The sequence below is a fragment of the Neophocaena asiaeorientalis genome, unplaced genomic scaffold (genome assembly GCF_003031525.2).
Source record: "Neophocaena asiaeorientalis asiaeorientalis breed wild unplaced genomic scaffold, Neophocaena_asiaeorientalis_V1.1 scaffold198, whole genome shotgun sequence".
Taxonomy (NCBI): domain Eukaryota; kingdom Metazoa; phylum Chordata; class Mammalia; order Artiodactyla; family Phocoenidae; genus Neophocaena; species Neophocaena asiaeorientalis.
In genome coordinates, this window is record NW_020175221.1 from 4,428,799 (window position 1) to 4,449,536 (window position 20,738).

The 20,738-nt window shown below is 37.9% G+C and overlaps 1 protein-coding gene across 1 annotated transcript in view; it reads right to left on the minus strand.

The window, feature by feature from the left end:
• Window positions 1-3,725: 3,725 nt before the first annotated feature.
• Window positions 3,726-20,738, minus strand: part of RAB3C (RAB3C, member RAS oncogene family) — a 294,081-nt gene continuing 277,068 nt past the window's right edge. The window contains exon 5 of the mRNA XM_024765370.1: window positions 3,726-4,143. Coding sequence (XP_024621138.1) covers window positions 3,956-4,143 — 188 coding nt within the window. The 3' untranslated portion in view covers window positions 3,726-3,955. The remainder of the gene's footprint in view (window positions 4,144-20,738) is intronic.

Below are 20,738 nucleotides of genomic sequence, written 5' to 3' on the forward strand. Positions count from 1 at the left end.
ATAAAGTACATCAAAATGAGCCACTGATTACTGACTACCACGCTCCAAAATTAATGTTGCTTCATGGAAGTTAACAGTAGACTGTATTTTACTTTAAAGCAAGAACATTGCATCCCTGAAAGTCTATCCTCAGTATAGATGTAGTTAAAATGGGAAGGTTAAATTAGTTCCTGAAAGATAACCAATGTGCTGAACCAAAGAGCTATTATTAATCTGGATAAGAGTTAAGTAGGTGAAATACATATTTGTTGAGTATGTAGATGTCTTGTATAATTGCGGTTGTAGTGGAATTCATAGTTCATATTTAACATAACGCTGAGGCTTTCTGCAACAACCAAAGACATCATCATAGTTCCCATTCCAAATAAAACTCTTAGCACTTATTTACTAGGCGGGCAAAGGGATAATGATTTTAAGTTAAACTAAAGAGGTGGTTAGAAGTTTATCAAGGCAGTAGGGGTTGCTCAGCGGGGGCAGTGGCAATGAACTAATTCACTGTCTTAATTCTTCTTATAAGCCCATAGACATAATGCTAACTTGTAAACTGCCATCTTAGGACTTAAGAAACTTCATGCACCTTCTACACCACTCACAACCCCAAAAGCTGAAATGCGGGTCCACTAAATGGCTGTTTTTGTTTGTTTGTTTGTTTGTTTTGCGGTACACGGGCCTCTCACTGTTGTGCCTCTCCCGTTGCGGAGCACAGGCTCCGGACGCTCAGGCTCAGCGGCCATGGCTCACGGGCCCAGCCGCCCCACGGCATGTGGGATCTTCCCGGACCGGGGCACGAACCCGTGTCCCCTGCATCGGCAGGCGGACTCTCAACCACTGTGCCACCAGGGAGGTCCTAAATGGCTGTTTAGAGGAAATAATTTCCAGTCCAATTTTTCATTTACATTTAGAACAGAAAGGAATGTCCCCAAACCAAAGCTCTTGGAAGTATCTGCTCTAAACAATCAAGGTTTGATTATAAAAGTGATCGGAGGGATGGGGTGATGAGGAGAGGGGTGACAGAGGAAGAGAAATTTGTTCTTGAAACGCTAATTGAGTTGCATCAAAGACAAAAGATGGCTGTCTACAATTTACACACTAACACAAACATACACTTTGTAAGATGTCTTTGTTCTTTTGAATACAAATTTAGTTAGGCCATTAGTAAATATGATCTGTGGTTATTTAAGCTGTTGGCAGACAGAATATGGGAGATATTGTATGCATGTGTGTGTGTGTATACACATTTGTGTGCATGATGGCCTAAAGGGTGAAAAACCTTGGAACCACAGTGTTATAAATAATATAGCTTGATGCCAATAGAAGTTTACTTAGTTAATCCTAGGCTGGTTCTTCTTTTGCCAAACTTGATTTTAAAACCAGGATCTCTTGATGTGATTAGGAGTCGAGAATTTTTCTCTCTTTCCATGTGCTTTACAGCAGGAGCATAGGTGCTCAATTCATTGAGCTCTGTGACGATCCTTTTTGGAAGCGTCTCACTTAGAAATTCACACTGGGGTAGGGGCTTCAGAACTGAGAATCAATTAGTAAGCCTCTACTTCCATTGAGGTTTGAAAAAGAGAAATTATTGGATGTCCCTTGGCACTGACACCTGGGCCATTCTTGCCACTTATGCTCCCGACTGGCATACAGTAGCTCAAGTCTGGTATGTTTGACATTGTGTAAGTGGGTACTTGGCTTAGGTCTTCTGGTTCTAGAGCCGTTTAATTTCAATGGCAATTAGCTCTTCAAGGAAGGAGTTTACAAGAGGGCAAAACTCAACTTTCTTTCCCATTTTCTACCCTCTCTGATTTTGCTTTCCATTTTATAATAATATGCATATCAATGTTCTTCTGAAAAAGCCATCTGAGACATCATATTGAGGTCCTGACATCTGTACGTATGTATGTGAGATCAGGTCTGAGAGAGGATGCGAAGGTCTTCCTAGTTCTATTGCTTCATGTTAGATTGTAAAAGTCAGCTTAACAGCTATATCATTTAACATGGCCATTTTCTAGACCATGTTAAAGAAATATTACAGTATCATGCAAACAGGCTTCTGTTGCAAACAAATCTGCTTTGATGGCCCCTGCCTTCTCCTTCTTCCCTTCACTTTAATTTCTGTGATTTTTGAAGCTAGTTGCCCCATTAAAATCTAATAAAGCATTAATGTCTTCTTGTCTTCACTAGGCTAAGATCTGCCTTGCACAGTGCCAAAGTGAAGATTTATTGCCAATTAGTGGATCTTAAGCTAAGATGAACAATAATAAGAATGTGGATACGCTTAAGACATCCCAAATTCTTTCTCCTGTAATTTTCATCTTCTAACTTACTAGTAATGTATGTGACCTAGTTCCCTGACTTGCAGGCATTTATCCTCCAGAGATCTCTTTAGATATGCATCTTTCCCTATCAATATCCTTGCTCAAGAATCTTGCGCTCAATACTTTCATGGGAAGTGTCTCTGTTTTTGAAAAGAGAAAAAAAATCTTTTACATGATCACCAAAAAAGGGGAAAGTTCACTTAATGGAACTGCCCTTCCAAATATGCCAATGTGTGCCTGCTGCCTTAAAGTCCTAGCCGTAAACAATGCTGGGTGGTGATACAGATGCTGTGTCTCTTTTCAGTCCTCACTTAGAATCGCTGGTGGGATTGGTTTGCTTGTTAATCATATATGGTCTTCAGGAAATCCAGGAGAAAGAATCTCTAGGAGAAAGAATCTGGGTGTTCAAATGGTTTCCTTTCTCCTCTCAAATTGCTTATGGCACCCTAAGATTTTTCTGTAACTCTCAGCTCCAAAGAGAGGTCTCTGAGTAACTTAAGCATGTTTAAAGGCTTACAGAATGGGGATATGCCTTAAAGGTATAAATACTTGGATTGAAAAAGATTAGAGATGATAATTGTCTTTTCCTCAATCTGAGAGCCATGGAGATACTGTTTAACTGACTTCTAGCCAGGTAAAAGAACCTAGGGAGGTGCGAGCAGAAGGCAATGTTTGGGGAAGCAAGTCTACATCCTATGGGAAGAGGTGCTCTAACAAGCTTCAACTTAACCTCTGTTCCAAGAGTTGGTAATTGTTCCAGAAAGTCGTGGTGGTATATGTCATGGGGGGGGAGCTCAGGCCTTGGAATCCCACAGCTACTCATATCCTTCTTGGTTAAGACGCTTGTTACATAACACATTCAGCAGATACCTCTGTCTGTCAGTGCCCTCAAATATTCAGAATGTTGGGTGGTGCAGTCTTGGGTTAGGTATTCCTTATTTAAACATCTAAACTAAGACTACTGTTATTCCTTATTTAAACATCTAAACTAAGACTACTGTTAAAATCTACTTCCAGTCAGGTAAATATTAATCTCTTGGTAAATTTGCAAGGGCCTTAAACAATATTTCAAGTTCTTTATAGTCAATGGTCTTCTCAGTTATAATAACACTGAAAAATAGATACCTTTCCTGAACAGTAAACCAACCAGACCCATGACAGTCTCCCTAATCATGAGTAACATTTCCACTTGATTTTCGATTGAGAGTAAAGCAAATAAGGCCTCCTGAGATCTCGCCCTTCTCACACCACACACACAACCAATTTCTTGGTTATCATCCCTACAAGTGAATAGCATAATTTGAACCCGTAGCCCAAAACTCAGTTGTACTGAAATTATAATCAGAGGTCCCAGCAGTAGCTTAATCTAAGAAACCTGAAACAAAAAGAGCCTAGAAGACAAATAACAAATCACATGCAAACATCTGATGTTTATAGATGGATATTCCTTACAAAGTTAAGATCACATATTTGTCACTTATTAACACTGGAAATCTCCCTGGAATTGAATGCATGTTCGAGCCACAGACATCAAAGATTTCCCTCAAATAATTATTAGGCAGTACAAATGAAGGCTAATTGACCATTTATAAATGTTATTTTTAGCAACCAACCCCTCTGGAGCTGCCTGTACCGGGACACTAACAGCCACAGTTGGGCTGCGGTGGAGGAGGGGTTTCCCTGAGCCTCGTGTTCTGCTTTGCGGCAGTGATGGCTGGATCTGTCTCCAAGCTCTCGGACATTTTGTCGCAGATGATATCCACGAGACGCTCAAATGTCTGCTTCACATTAACGTTATCCTTGGCACTTGTTTCAAAAAACTCAAAACCTGGAAGAAACACAAAGAAACACAGCTTGGTCACTTCATACTTCTGCGGAAATTAAATGGGACATGGTGATGGTAGGACAGCAGTGGCTGGTAGGTTTGGTTTGGGTGGGAGATGAGAGGCAGGATGAGGTGGCATTTGAACAAATGCTACCATCTTGCTATCCATTAACAAGAATTATAAAGTCGAATTAGTGATGGTCACATCTTATTTTTCTCTAGACAAAAAAAAAAAAAGCCTTGGCAAGAGTTAGTTAGTAAGGACGACATGAAGAATCCTTGACACAGTCTGTCTCTGCCATCTCTTCCTACAACCCCTGGATCAGCATGCAGCCTCTTCTAATCTTTTCTAGGTCTGGGGTTATTTGGCTTTTTTTTTTTTTATTTCCTCATTTCAGATTCTACCAAAATTATTAATTTTCATTTTTTCTTTAACTTCAGGCTCAGAAGACTTCATGTTCATATTCTGCTGTGAAAGGGACTCCCAAACTCCAACATAATGCAGCTCTAACTTTTTCCATGTCTGTCCTACTGCTGCCTAGTAAAGTGTTTGAGGGTAGGCCTTTGGTAAATTTCCAGTATTTAACTGGACATAAGGTGGCACTAAAGAATCATTGGATTTACCCTAAGCGTGCTTCAGCCTCCTTTAGGAAATTTGAGTGGTGTTAGCCTAACAGCCCTCCAGGGCTTTGTATACCATTGCAGCTAGCTACTGGTGCTGATTTTTCCATATCTTCTGTTACCTGTCAGCAGCAATGTTTTATCAACATCTGGGAAAGGACACGATAAATTTCAAATAAGCTGCCAGAAGTTACAAAAAAATGCGGTGACAGTTTCACGCATCGACTGATGTGTCACTGTACCTGGGTAGAAGCAGCCTTAGTAGGCTGCTCTGTACACAGCCTTGTCACTATTGTTTGCATTCACATTCCACGGGCTGAGCTTGCCAGTCAGTTGCCATGACAACCTCCCCACTAGGCCAGCCAGAGATTGCTCTGGTCCATCCAGGGAATGTTGATTTAGGATGTATTGGGTTGAACACAGAAATGCTGTCCTAATCCATTCTGAATTTTACACCCTATAAATCCTTCTGGTTACATCTGGCTCTATCTCTGAGGAGCCACATGGATTCAGAATGATTAAATCATGTGATTTCATCCCAGCTCCTGGGGCCAAAAGAGAAAAAAAATGGATTAATATTTTGAATCCATGTCAAAATCGCTCTCATGAGCTAGAAATACTTATTTTCTTAAGCAGTATTGAAGATAAACAACAAAAAGCAATTTTCGTGAATTAAAATTTAGTTAAGATAGATGATGATATCTGAACTCGAATTTCTTTAATTTCTTTAGTTACTGTGTATTCGACTGTTAAAATCCGAGTGAGTAACCGCAGGATTTGAGCTGTAGGAGCGAGCATGAGTTAAGCCAGGTTCTATAAAATAGCAGAGAATATTTCAAGCCCTCTTTGCCTTGTATTTATTTCCCTTGCATTTGTCTCTCTGGACAGCGTTTATATAGCTCTCTTAAATTCCTAATTTCTTTACAAAATTCCTATCTGGCATTAACAAAATTCTCTTTTCTAATGTTTGCAATCTATAGGGCTAGATCATTCACCTTTCAGCAATTTGATCCAGATTTTGGAAAGCGCAATTGCTTAGAATCCATACTTGCCTAGATGTCAGAACTATTTGCATCCTTGTGGGGATTTTCTCAGTGTTGACAGGAGGGTGCTTTAAGTCACAAGATACCAAAACCCCACTGAAATCAGGATCCCTAAATGAGACTTTGTGACAAATTATGGGATTTTTTTTTCTCCAAAGGTTTCACTTTTCTCTCATCGCTTCTGCTGACACATCTTTTATTTATTAGCATGATTTGGGGGAAGGCACTGAACTTGAAGGGTATCATAAAAGATTTGGCCGTTGTAAAACAAACCACAGTAATCCGTGCAAACCTTTATCAAATGTGATTCTTTTAATCTGGGCTTAGACACACACAATGCTGCTGGTGTACAACTTAAGGTCAGTAAAATGATCCTTGAGCCCAGGAGCCAGAATGCTCTGTGTCTTGACCTTAACCTGGAACCCCAGGAAGAGAACACCATATTATAACAGCCCTCCATTTATCCAGCATGGCTGGAGAAGGAGATGCCATAATGTGGTGAGAGGGATGGATTGTCAGATGGGAGATTTAGCCATAGGAGCAATACTTACTGGCTTTGTGACCATGGGAAAGTCATGTTTTTATTCTTATGTTCTTTATTTATGACATTTGTCTTACATTAGGCTCAAATGAGAAAATATATGTAGAAGTGCCAAGCAAACCAGAAAATGCTATTATATAATTATACAATAATTATATAATTAAATAATACTATTATTATAACAACGATAATAGTAAGAAACTAACATTTGGGAGGTTACTGTAGAACAGGTGCTATTTAAAACACTGTATCTGTAAGGTAGGTGCCAGTATTTTCTCCAAATTATTGATAAGGAAATAGAGGCACAAAATGGCTGAGTACTTTGCTCATTTACTTGATCAGCCAGTAGTGGCAAAACTGGCATTTGAACTAAACCTGAACACTCTCCTCCTCCTTCAGATACTCTGCAGAGCCTACTGTTTGGTTCCAGTTGAACTGGAAGTTCTATGTTAAGTAATACAACAAACTTTCATCAATTTACATAGAGAGTGATGAACTAGATTTAACACTCCGGGTGAAACATCTTTTCTTAATGATCCCAACGGTACTCTGGTATTTTGTGCTGCTTAAGGTTCATCAAGGTGGCCATCAGGACAGCTATATGTCTATAGAGAAATATGTGAAAGGTTCTGGAAATTAGGCCTCCTCTCATTGACCACATGTGCTGTTGGTCATAAAATGAGATATTCAGGATGAAACTCAACACCATTATTTTAGCATAGAGTTGTTTGGATGCAGGGCGAAGCAAGTTTACTGTGCAACAAATGATTCTCCACCCTGGGGAATCAGTATCTACAGCCAAGCAGCTCTATGTGCGACCACACTCCACACCTATGGGTGTCCATGGTGTTTAAAGCTCATGAACTAAATTGTAACCACAAATTCAAACACTTCAGCCTTTATTCTTCTCTTGAGTCATTGTTGGGTTTTATGGCCATTACCTAGCAATGTATCATACTAAATTCAACTATAGCAGCCTGACCTTGTTCTTAGAAATATTTAACCTCCCATTCATACACGCGAACATCAGTGGAAAGCCAGCACTTCAGCCAGTGATCCCTAGGAAACAGTCTTTTTCATAAAACTTTGAAGATCATTTCCAATTTACTAGGTAGGACAGCGTGATTTGGCAGATCAAATAAGTAGCCCAAGGTCACAGAGCAAGTTGATTGTGAAGGGTGACAGAGATCTCCTAATAAATAGGTTACTGACTTAGCCTACAGCCTTGGACACCTGTCCCTCAGACTATATCATCCTGTATTAATAATCGCAGCATACACATGTTTTCATCAACAAATCAGTGAACACTTTCAGTTAATCACAGAAGCACTAATCATCCATTCTAATTTCTCTCTGGCACAGACAGCACTGTTCCAAGCTGGATAAGCCTTGCACCATGGTTCAGAACATCTTTTTAAAAAAATTTTTATTGGACTATAAGTTGATTTACAATGTTGTGTTAGTTTCAGGTGTACAGCAAAGTGATTCAGTTACATACATACATTCATTCTTTTTCAGATTCTTTTCCCGTATAAATTATTAAGAATACTAAGTAGAGTTCTTGCTGGTTATCTATTTTATATATAGTAGTGTGTGTATGTTAATCCCAAACTCCTGATTTATCCACCACCACCATATTTCCCCTTTGGTAACCATAAGTTTGTTTTTGAAATCTGTGAGTCTGTTTCTGTTTTGTAAATAATTTCATTTGTATTTTTTTAGATTCCACATATAAGTAATATCAACAGATATTTGTCCTTCTCTAAGTGTCTTACTTAGTATAATAATCTCTAGATCCATCCATGTTGCTGCAAATGGCATTATTTCATTCTTTTTTATGGCTGAGTAATATTCCACTGTATATATGTATCACATCTTCTTTAACCATTCCTCTGTCAATGGACAGTTAGTTGCTTCCATGTCTTAGCTATTGTAAATAGTGCTGCAATGAACATTGGGGTACATGTATCTTTTCAAATTATGGTTTTCTCTGGAAAAAACACAGGAGTGGGATTGCTGGCTCATATGGCAGCTCTATTTTTAGTTTTTTAAGGAACCTCCATACTGTCCTCCATAACAGTTGTACCAATTTGCATTCCCACCAACAGTCTAGGAGGGTTCCCTTTTCTCCACATCCTCTCCAGCATTTACTGTTTGTAGATATTGTAATGTTGGCCATTCTGACCATTGTGAGATGACACCTCATTGTAGGTTTGATTTGCATTTCTCTAATAATTAGTGACATTGAGCATCTTTTCATGTGCTTTTTGGCCAACTGTATGTCTTCTTTGGAGAAATGTCTATTTAGATCATCTGTCCAGTTTTTGACTGGGTTTTTGGTTTTTTGATATAGAGCTGCATGAGCTGTTTGTATATTTTCGAGATTAATCCCTTGCTGGTTGCTCCATTTACAAATATCTTCTCTCATTCTGTGTGTTATCTTTTCACTTTGTTTATGGTTTTCTTTGCTGTGCAAAAGCTTTTAAGTTTAATTAGGTCCCATTTGTTTATTTTTGTTTTCATTACTCTAGGAGGTGGATCCAAAAAGATACTGCTGTGATTTTTGTCAAAGAGTGTTCTGCCTATGTCTTCCTCTAAGAGTATTATAGTGTCCAGCCTTACATTTAGGTCTTTAATCAATTTTGAGTGTACTTTTGTGTATGGTGTTAGTGTTCTAATTTCATTCATTTATGTGTAGCTGTCAAGTTTTCCCAGCATCACTTATTGAAAAGACTGGCTTTTCTCCATTGTATATTCTTGCCTCCTTTGTTGTAGATTAATTGACCATAGATGCAAGGGTCTATTTCTGAGCTTTCTATCCTGGTCCATTGACACAGCAATTTGTCTTTGCACCAGTACCATACTGCTTTTTTTTTTTTTCTAATGTTATTTATTTTTTTGGCTGCATTGGGTCTTTGTTGCTGTGCATGGGCTTTTCTCTAGTTGTGGAGAGTGGGGAGTACTCTTCATTGCTGTGTGTGGGCTTCTCATTGACGTGGCTTCTCTTGTTGTGGAGCATGGGCTCTAGGCGCGCAGGCTTCAGTAATTGTGGAAAGCAGGCTCAGTAGTTGTGGCACATGGGCTTAGTTGCTTCGTGGCATGTGGGATATTCCCAGATCAGGGATTGAACCTGTGTCCCCTGCATTGGCAGAAGGATTCTTAACCACTGTGCCACCCAGGGAAGTCCCTACCATACTGTTTTGATCACTGTAGCATTATAGTATAGTCTGAAGTCAGGGAACCTGATTTCTCCAGCTCAGTTTTTCATTCTCCAGAATGCTTTAGCTATTTGGGGCTTTTTGTGTTTCCATACAAATTTTAAGATTTTTTTGTTCTAGATCTGCAAAAAAAAGCCATTGGTAATTTGATAGGGATTGCATTGAATTGGTAGATTGCACTGGGTAGTATAGTCATTTTGACAATATTGATTCTTCCAATCCAAGAACATGGTGTGTCTTTCCATCTGTTTGTCTGACAATATTGATTCTTCCAATCCAAGAACATGGTGTGTCTTTCCATCTGTTTGTCTTCAATTTCTTTCATCAGCATGTTATAGTTTTCAGGGTACAGGTCTTTTGCCTCCTTAGGTAGGTTTAGTCCTAGGTATTTTATTCTTTCTGATGTGATGATAAATGGGATTGTTTCCTTAATTTCTCTTTCTGATCTTCCATTGTTAGTGTATATAAATGCAAGAAATCCCAGTGTATTAATTTTGTACCCTGCCGCTTTACCGAATTCATTGATGAGCTCTAGTAGTTTGCTGGTAGTATCTTTAGGATTTTCTATGTATAGTATCATGTCTTCTGCAAACAGTTTTACTACTTTTCCAATTTGGATTCCTTTTATTTCTATTTCTTCTCTGATTGATATGGCTAGACCTTCCAAAACTATATTGAATAAAAGTGGTGAGAGTGGGCATTCTTGTCTTGTTCCTGATCTTAGAGGAAATGCTTTCAGTTTCTCACCATTGAGAATGATGTTTGCTGTGGGTTTGTCATATGTGGCCTTTATTATGTCGAGGTAGGTTCCCTCTATGCCCACTTTCTGGAGAGTTTTTAATCATAAATGGGTGTTCAATTTTGTCAAAAGATTTTTCTGCATCTACTGAGATTATCATATGGTTTTTCTCCTTCAGTTTGTTAATATGGTGTATCATATTGATTGATTTGCGTATATTGAAGAATCCTTGCATCCCTGGGATAAATCACAATTGATCATGATGTATGATCCTTTTAATGTGTTGGTGGATTCTGTTTGCTAGTATTTTTATTGAGGATTTTTGCATCTATGTTCATCAGTGACATTTCCCTGTAATTTTCTTTTTTTGTGGTATCTTCATCTGGTTTTGGTATCAGGGTGATGGCAACCTCAAAGAATGAGCTTGGGAGTGTTCCTTCATCTGCAATTTTTTGGAAGAGTTTGAGAAGGATAGGTGTTAGTTCTTCTCTAAATGTTTGATAGAACTTGCCTGAGAAGCCCTCTGGTACTGGGCTTTTGGAAGATTTTTAATCACAGTTTCAATTTCAGTGCTTGTGATGGGTCTGTTCACAGTTTGTTTCTTCCTGGTTTGGTCTTGGAAGGTTGTACCTTTCTAAGAATTTGTCCATCTCTTCTAGGTTGTCCATTTTATAGGTTGTCCATTTTATTGGCATATAGTTGTTTGTAGTAATTCTTATGATACTTTGTATCTGTGGTGTCAGTTGTATCTTATTTTTCATTTCTTTTTTTTAAACATCTTTACTGGAGTATAATTGCTTTACAATGGTGTGTGAGTCTCTGCTGTATAAAAAAAGAGAATCAGCTATATGTATACATATATCCCCATATCCCCTCCCTCTTGCATCTCTCTTACACCCTCCCTATCCCACCCCTCTAGGTGGTCACACAGCACTGAACTGATCTCCCTGTGCTATGCAGCTACTTGCCACTACTATCTATTTGATATTTGGTAATATATATGTCCATGCCACTCTCTCACTTTGTCCCAGCTTACCCTTTCCCCTCCCAGTGTCCTCAAGTCCATTCTCTATATCTGCTTCTTTATTCCTGTCCTGCCCCAAGGTTCTTCAAAACCATTTATTATTATTTTTTAGATTCCATATATATGTGTTAGCATATGGTATTTGTTTTTCTCTTTCTGACTTACTTCACTCTGTATGACAGTCTCTAGGTCCATCCACCTCACTACAAATAACTCAATTTCGTTTCTTTGTATGGCTGAGTAATACTTCATTGTATATATATACCACATCTTCTTTATCCATTCATCTGTCGATGGACACTTAGATTGCTTCCATGTCATGGCTATTGTTAAATAGAGGTGCAATGAACATTGTGGTACAAGACTCTTTTTGAATTATGGTTTTCTCAGGGTAGATGTCCAGTAGTGTGATTACTGGGTCTTATGGTAGTTCTATTTTTACTTTTAAAGGAACCTCCATACTGTTCTCCATAGTGGCTGTATCAATTTACATTCCCACCAACAGTGCAAGAGGGTTCCCTTTTTCCCACACCCTCTCTAGCATTTATTGTTTGTAGATAGTTTGATGATGGCCATTCTGACTGGTATCAGGTGATACCTCATTGTAATTTTGTTTTGTATTTCTCTAATGATTATTGAGCATCCTTTCATTGTTTGTTGGTAATCTTTATATCTTTGGAGAAATGTCTTTTTAGGTCTTCTGCCCATTTTTGGATTGGGTTGTTTGTTTTTTTGATATTGAGCTGCATGAGCTGCTTGTATATTTTGGAGATTAAGCCTTTGTCAGTTGCTTCGTTTGCAAATATTTTCTCCTGAGGGTTACCTTTTCATCTTGTTTATGGTTTCCTTTGGTTTCCTTTGCTGTGCAAATGCTTTCAAGTTTCACTAGGTCCCATTTGTTTAGTTTTGTTTTTATTTCCATTTCTCTAAGAGGTGGGTCAAAAAGGATCTTGTTGTGATTTATGTCATAAAGTGTTCTGCCTATGATTTCCTCTAAGAGTTTTATAGTGTCTGGCATTACATTTAGGTCTTTAATCCATTTTGAGTTTATTTTTGTGTATGGTGTTAGGGAGTGTTCTAATTTCATTCTTTTACATGTAGCTGTCCAGTTCTCCCAGCACCACTTATTGAAGAGGGTGTCTTTTCTCCATTGTATATCCTTGCCTCCTTTGTCATAGATTAGTTGACCATAGGTGCATGGGTTTATCTCGGGGCTTTCTATCTTGTTCCATTGATCTATATTTCTGTTTCTGTGCCAGTACCATACTGTCTTGATTACTGTAGCTTTGTAGTATAGTCTGAAGTCAGGGAGCCTGATTCCTCCAGCTCCATGATTGCTTTGGGTATCAGAATCTTTTGACTTTCCATACAAATTGTGAAATTTTTTGTTCTAGTTCTGTGAAAAAATGCCATTGGTAGTTTGATATGGATTGCATTGAATGTGTAGATTGCTTTGGGCAGTACATTCATTTTAACAGTGTTGGGTCTTCCAATCCAAGAACATGGTATATCTCTCCATCTGTTTCTATCATCTTTAATTTCTTTCACCAGTGTCTTATAGTTTTTGCATACAGGTATTTTGTCTCTTTAGGTAAGTTTATTCCTAGGTATTTTATTCTTTTTGATGCAGTGGTAAATGGGAGTGTTTCCTTAATATTCCTTTCAGATTTTTCATCATTGGTGTATAGGAATGCAAGGGATTTCTGTGCATTAATTTTGCATCCTGCTACTTTACCAAATTCAGTGATTAGCTCTAGTTTTCTGGTAGCATCCTAAGGATGCTCTCTATATATAGTATGATGTCATCTGCAAACAGTGACAGCTTTACTTCTTTTCCGATTTGGATTCCTTTTATTTCTTTTTCTTCTCTGATTACTGTGGCTAAAACTTCCAAAAGTGTGTTGAATAACAGTGGGGAGAGTGGCAACCTTGTCTCGTTCCTGATGTTAGAGGAAATGTTTTCTGTTTTTCACTGTTGAGAACAATGTTGGCTGTGGGTTTGTCATATATGGCCTTTATTATGTTGAGGAAAGTTCCCTCTATGCCTACTTTCTGGAGGGTTTTTATCATAAATGGGTGTTGAATTTTGTCAAAAGCTTTTTCTGCATCTATTGAGATGATCATATGGTTTTTCTCCTTCAATTTGTTAATATGGTGTATCACATTGATTGATTTGTGTATACTGAAAAATCCTTGCATTTCAGGGATAAACCCCACTTGATCATGGTGTATAATCCTTTTAATGTGTTGTTGGATTGCATTTACTAGTTTTTGGTTGAGGATGTTTGCATCTATGTTCATCAGGGATACTGGCCTGTCGTTTTCTTTTTTTGTGATATCTTTTTCTGGTTCTGGTATCAAGGTGATTGTGGCCTCATAGAATGAGTTTGGGAGAATTCTCCCCTCTGCTATATTTTGGAAGAGTTTGAGAAGGATAGGTGTTAGCTCTTCTCTAAATGTTTGATAGAATTCACCTGTGAAACCATCTGGTCCTGGGCTTTTGTTTGTTGGAAGATTTTAATCATAGTTTCAACTTCAGTGCTTGTGATTGGTCTGTTTATATTTCTTCCTGGTTCAGTCTCAGAAGGTTGTGCTTTTCTCAGAGTTTGTCTATTTCTTCCAGGTTGTCCATTTTATTGGCATATCGTTGCTTGTAGTAATCTCTCATGATCTTTTGTATTTCTGCAGTGTCAGTTGTTACTTCTCCTTTTTAATTTCTAATTCTATTGATTTGAGTGTTTTCCCTTTTTTTCTTGATGAATCTGGCTAATGGTTTATCAATTGTTTATCTTCTCAAAGAACCAGCTTTTAGTTTTATTGATCTTTGCTATTGTTCATTTCTTTTTTATTTTTTTCTGATCTGATCTTTATGATTTCTTTCCTTCTGCTAACTTTGGGGTTCTTTATGTTCTTTCTCTAATTGCTTTAGGTGTAAGATTAAGTTGTTTGAGATTTTTCTTGTTTCTTGAGGTACGGTTGTATTGCTATAAACATCTTCCTTAGAACTGCTTTTGCTGCATCCCATAGGTTTTGGGTCATTTTTTTGCATTGTCATTTGTTTGTAGGTAGTTTTTGATTTCTTCTTTGATTTCTTCAGTGATTTCTTGCTTATTTAGTAGTGTATTGTTTAGCCTTCATGTGTTTGCATTTTTTACAGTGTTTTTCCTGTAATTGATATCTAGTCTCATAGCGTTGTGGTCAGAAAAGATACTTGATACGATTTCAAATTTCTTAAATTTACCAAACGGTTGTATTGCTATAAACATCTTCCTTAGAACTGCTTTTGCTGCATCCCATAGGTTTTGGGTCATTTTTTTGCATTGTCATTTGTTTGTAGGTAGTTTTTGATTTCTTCTTTGATTTCTTCAGTGATTTCTTGCTTATTTAGTAGTGTAGTGTTTAGCCTCCATGTATATGTATTTTTTACAGATTTTTTTCCTGTAATTGATATCTAGTCTCATAAGGTTGTGGTTGGAAAAGATACTTGATACAATTTCAATTTTCTTAAATTTATCGCTTGGTTTGTGACCCAAGATATGATCTATCCTGGAGAATGTTCCATGAACAAAGTGTATTCTGTTGCTTTTGGATGGAATGTCCTATAATTATCAATTCAGTCCATCTTGTTTAATGTATCATTAAAGCTTGTGTTTCCTTATTTACTTTCATTTTGGATGATCTGTCCATTGGTGAAAGTGGAGTGTTAAAGTCCCCTACTATTACTGTGTTACTGTTGATTTCCCCTTTTATGGCTTTTTAGCATTTTCCTTATGTATTGAGGTGCTCCTATGTTGGGTGCATAAATATTTACAATTGTTATATCTTCTTGGATTGATCCCTTGATCATTATATAGTGTCCTTCTTTGTCTCTTGTAATAGACTTTATTTTAAAGTCTATTTTGTCTGATATGAGAATTGCTACTCCAGCATTCTTTTGATTTCCATTTGCATGGAATATCTTTTTCCATCACCTCACTTTGTATGTGTCCCTAGGTCTGAAGTTGGTCTCTTTTAGACAGCATATATATGGGTCTTGTTTTTGTATCCATTCAGCCAGTCTATGTCTTTCAGTTGGAGCATTTAATCCACTTACATTTAAGGTAATTTTGGATATGTAGGTTCCTATTACCATTTTCTTAATTGTTTTGGGTTTGTTATTGTAGCTCTTTTCCTCCTCTTGTGTTTCCTGCCTAGAGAAGTTCCTTTAGCATTTGTTGTAAAGCTGGTTTGGTGGTGCTGAATTCGTAGCTTTTGCTTGTCTGTAAAGTTTTTAATTTCTCCATCAAATCTGAATGAGATCCTTGCTGGGTAGAGTAATCTTGGTTGTAGGCTTTCCCTTTCATCAGATTCATTATGTCCTGCCACTCCTTTCTGGCTTGCAGAGTTTCTGCTGAAAGATCAGCTGTTAACCTTATGGAGATTCCCTTGTGTGTTATTTGTTGTTTTTCCCTTCCTGCTTTTAATAGTTTTTCCCTTCCTGCTTTTAATATTTTTTTCTCTGTGTTTAATTTTTGATAGTTTGATTAATATGTGTCTTGGCATGTTTCTCCTTGGATTTATCCTGTATGGGAATCTCTGTACTTCCTGGACTTGGTTGGCTATTTCCTTTCCTATATTAGGGAAGTTTTCAACTATAACCTCTTCAAGTATTTTCTCAGTCCCTTTCTTTTTCTCTTCTTCTTCTGGATGGTATAACTTGAATGTTCGTGCATTTAATGTTTTCTGAGAGGTCTCTGAGACTGCCCTCAACTCTTTTCATTCTTTTTTCTTTATTCTACTCTGCAGCAGTTATTTCCACTATTTTATCTTCCAGGTCACTTATCCGTTCTTCTGTGTCAGTTATTCTGCTATTGATTCCTTCTAGATAATTTTAAATTTCATTTATTGTGCTGTTCATCATTGTTTGCTCTTTAGTTCTTCTAGGTCCTTGTTAAACGTTTCTTATATTTTCTCCATTTTATTTCCAAGTGTTTGGATCACTGTTGCTATCATTACTCTGAATTCTTTTTCAGGTAGACTGCCTATTTCCTCCTCATTTGTTTGGTCTCGTGGGTTTTTACCTTGCTCCTTCATCTGCTGTTTCTCTGCCTTCTCATTTGCTTAACTTACTGTGTTTGGGGTCTCTTTTTGCAGGCTGCACGTTCGTAGTTCCCATTGTTTTTGGTGCCTGCCCCCAGTGGCTAAAGTTGGTTCAGTGAGTTGTGTAGGCTTCCTGGTGGAGGGGACTGGTGCCTGTGTTCTGTTGGATAAGGCTGGATCTTGTCTTTCTGGCAGTCAGGGCTACATCTGGAAGTGTGTTTTGGGGTGTCTGTGAACTTAGTATGATTTTTAGGCAGCCTCTCTGCTAATGGGTGGGGTTGTGTTCTGTCTTTCTAGTTGTTTGGCATGGGATGTCCAGCACTGGAACTTGCTGGTCATTGAGTGGAGGTGGGCCTTAGTGTTGAGAGAGCGATCTCTGGGAGAGCTCTTGCTGATTGCTATTATGAGGTGCTGGGAGGTCTCTGGTGGACCAGTGTCCTGAACTCCACTCTCCCACCTCAGAGGCCTGACACCCAGCCAGAGCACCAAGACCCTGTCAGCCACACGGCCAGGTATGTGGGGGAGTTTCTTGCCTTTTGGGTAGTCTGAGGTCTCTGTCAGTGTTCTGTAGGAGCTGTTCCGCATGTATTTTTGATGTATTTTGTAGAGGGAGTTGATCTCCATGTCTTACTCCTCTGCCACCTTGAATTTCTATTTTTATTGATTTTGAGCCCTCTCTCTTTTTTCCTTGATGAGTCTGGCAAAAGGTTTATTGATTGTGTTTGTCTTTCCGAAGAGCCAGCCTTCATTGATCAAGAGCTGGCCTTCATTGATCTTTTCTACTGTTTTCTTCAATTCTATTTCATTTATTTCTGCTCTGATCTTTGTGATTTCTTTTTTATGATTCCTTTCCTTCTACTAACTTTGGGTTTTGTTCTTTCTCTAGTTGCTTTAGATGTAAGGTTAGGTTGTTTGAAATTTTTCTTGTTTCCTGAGGTGAGGTTGTATTGCTATAAACTTCCCTTTTGGAACTGCTTTTTTGCTGCCTCTGATAGGTTTTGGATCATCATGTTTTCATTGTCATCTGTCTCTAGGTACTTTTTTGATTTCCTCTTTGATTTCTTGAGTGATCCATTGGTTATTTAGTAGCATATTGTTTAGCCTCCATGTGTTTGTGTTTTTTACAGTTTCTTTTTCCTGTAATTGATCTCTAATCACATAGGGTTGTGGTTGGAAAAGATGCCTGATATGATTTCAATTTTCTTAAATTCATCAAGGCTTGATTTGTGGCCCAAGATATGATCTATCCTGAAGAATGTTTCATGTGCACCTGAAAAGAATGTGTATTCTGCTGCTTTTGGATGGAATGTTCTACAAATATTAAGTCCATCTGGTCTAATCTGTCATTTAAGGCCTGGGTTTCCTTACTGATTTTCTGTGTGGATGGTTTGTCCATTGATGAAAGTGAGGTGTTAAAATCCCCCACTACTATTGTGTTACTGTCAATTTCTCCCCTTATGGCTGTTAGCATTTGCCTTATATATTGAGGTGCTCCTACGTTGGGTGCATACATACTTACAATTGTTATATCTTCTTCCTGGATTGATCCTCCCTTGTTCATTATGTAGTGTCCTTTGTGTCTTACAACAGTCTTAATTTTAGTCTATTTTGTCTGATATGAGTATTGCTTTTGATTTCCGTTTGCATGTAATATCTTTTTCCATACCCTCACTTTCAGTCTGTATGTGCCCCTCAGTCTGAAGTGAGTCTCTTGTAAGACAGCATATATACAGGTCTTGTTTTTATATCCCTTCAGCCAGTCTGTGCTTTGATTGGAGCATTTAATCCATTTACAGTTAAGGTAATTACTGATATGTATGTTCTTATTGCCATTTTGTCAATTGTTTTGTAGGTCTTTTTTGTAGGTCTTTTTTCTTCCAGTACGCTTTTGTTCTCTTGTGATTTGATGACTATCTTTAGTATTGGATTCCTTTTTCTTTTGTGTGTGTGTATCGTATATTTTTGGTTTGCAGTTCCTATGAGGTTTATGATATAGCAGTCTATATATAAACAAGAGTGTTTTAAGTTACTGGTGTCTTAATTTCCAATATCCTGCATTTGTACTCTCCTCTTCTGACGAATGCTTGGTTTGATATCCTATTTTTGTGTGGATGATTTCCTGCCTTTACTGGTGAGCTTTTCCATTAGTAATTTTCTTGTTTCTAATTATGGCCTTTATTTCCCCCACCTAGAGAAGATCCCTTAGTGTGTGTTGTTAGGCTGGTGTGGTGGTGCTGAATTGTCTTAGCTTTTGCTTGTCTGTAAAGCTTTTGAGTTCTCTGTTGAGTCTGAACGAGAGCCTTGCTGGGTAGATGGGTAGAGTATTCGTGTCTTGTTTGTAGGTTTTTCCCTTTGATCACTTTAAATATGTCATGCCACTCCCTTCTGTCTTACAGTTTCTGCTGATAACCTTATGGGGTTCCCTTGATTTTACCATTTTCTCTTTGTTTTTAATTTTTGTCAGTCAGTTTGATTAGAATGTGTCTTGGTGTTCCTCCTTGGGTTTATCTTGTATGGGACTCTCTATACTTCCTGGACTTCTGTGACAGTTTCTTTTCACATGTTAGGGAAGTTTTCAGCTATAATCTTCAAATATTTTCTCAGGCCCTTTCTCTCTCTCTTCTCCTTCTGGCATCCCTATAATGTGAACAGTGATGCATTTAATGTTGTCCCAGAGAGAGGTGGTACAAACCAGATTTCACTCTTCTGCCCGAGGGATGTGATCCTATACCCTAACATCATAGCAGTAGAAGTATACCTGCCGTAGAATCACCTGAAGTACTTAAGAGCTTTTAAACTTCACCCCCAGACATACTGGAATCGTCAGGAGGAGAAGGGCCTTGAATATGCCCTTTAGGTGGTTTCTTATGCACACGAAAGGTTAAGATTCACTAGCCTCTCTACACCCATGTTCATTACAGCATCATTCACAATAGCCAAAAGGTGGAAGCTAACCCAAGTATCCATCAGCTGATGAATGGATAAACAAAATGTGGTATATACATACACTGGACTATTTATTCAGCCTTAGAAGAAATTCTGACACATGCTACAACATGTATGAATCTTGAAACCATGCAATGTGAAATAAACCAGTCACAAAAAAGTCAAATTCAGAGAGACTGAAGGTGGAGGGCCAGAGTCTGAGGGAGGGAAAAACAGTTGTCATTTAGAGTTCCACTTTTGCAAGATGTTCTGGGGATTGGTTGCAAAACAAAGTGAATACATGCTGAACTGTTCACTTAACATAAAATTGACCATGTTAGCCATTTCTATGTGTATTTTACCAATAAAAAAAATCTTAGTGATAAATGCCTCTATTAAGATACAAGAAGAATCTCAAACTTAATACCTCAAGAAACTAGAAAAAGAAGAAAGAACAAACAAAGCCCGAAGTTAGCAGAAGGAAGGAACTGACAAAGCTCAGAGTTGAAATGAATGAAGTAGCAACAAACAAAAAGTAATAGCTGGTTCTCAGAAAAGATAAGCAAAATTGACAAAGCCATAGCTAGACTCTCCAAGAGAAAAGAGAACTCAAACCAGAAATGAAAGAAGAGACATTACCACAGCAATACAAAGGTTCATAAGAGACTGCCATGAACAATTATATGCCAACAAATTGGACAAGCTATGTTTCTAGGAATTTATCCAAGATGGAATCATGAAGAAATAATCTGAACAGAACAATTACTAATAAGGAAACTGGATCAGTCAACAAAAACCTCTCAACAAATAAAAGCCCAGGATGCTTCACTGGTGAATTCTATCAAGGAAGAATTCATAGCAACACTTCATTTTATGATATCAGCATTACCCAGATACCAAAACAAGGACACAACAATTACACATCAATATCCCTAAAGAAATCTTCAACATACTATTAGCAAACCAAATTCAATGATACATTAAAAGAATTTTATACACCATGATTAAGGGGGCTATAGTCCAGGGATGCAAGGATGATTCAACATCTGCCTATCAATCAACATGATATACCACATGAAAAAAATGAAGGATAAAAATCATGATCTCAATAGGTGCAGAAAAAGCATTTAACAAAATTCAGCATCCATGTGTGATAAAAAAAACTCTCATGAAGTGGATATAGAGGGACTGTACTTCAACATAATAAAGGCCATATATGCCCAGCCCACATCATACTCAATGAGTAACAGCATACTCAATGGTGAGAAGCTGAAAGCTTTTTCTCTAAGATCAAGGAACAAGGCAGAAATACCATCTCTTGCCCCTTTGATTCACCATGGTAGTGGAAGTTTGAGTCAGAGAAATCAGGCAAGAAAAGGAAATAAAAGGCATCCAAATTGGAAAGGAA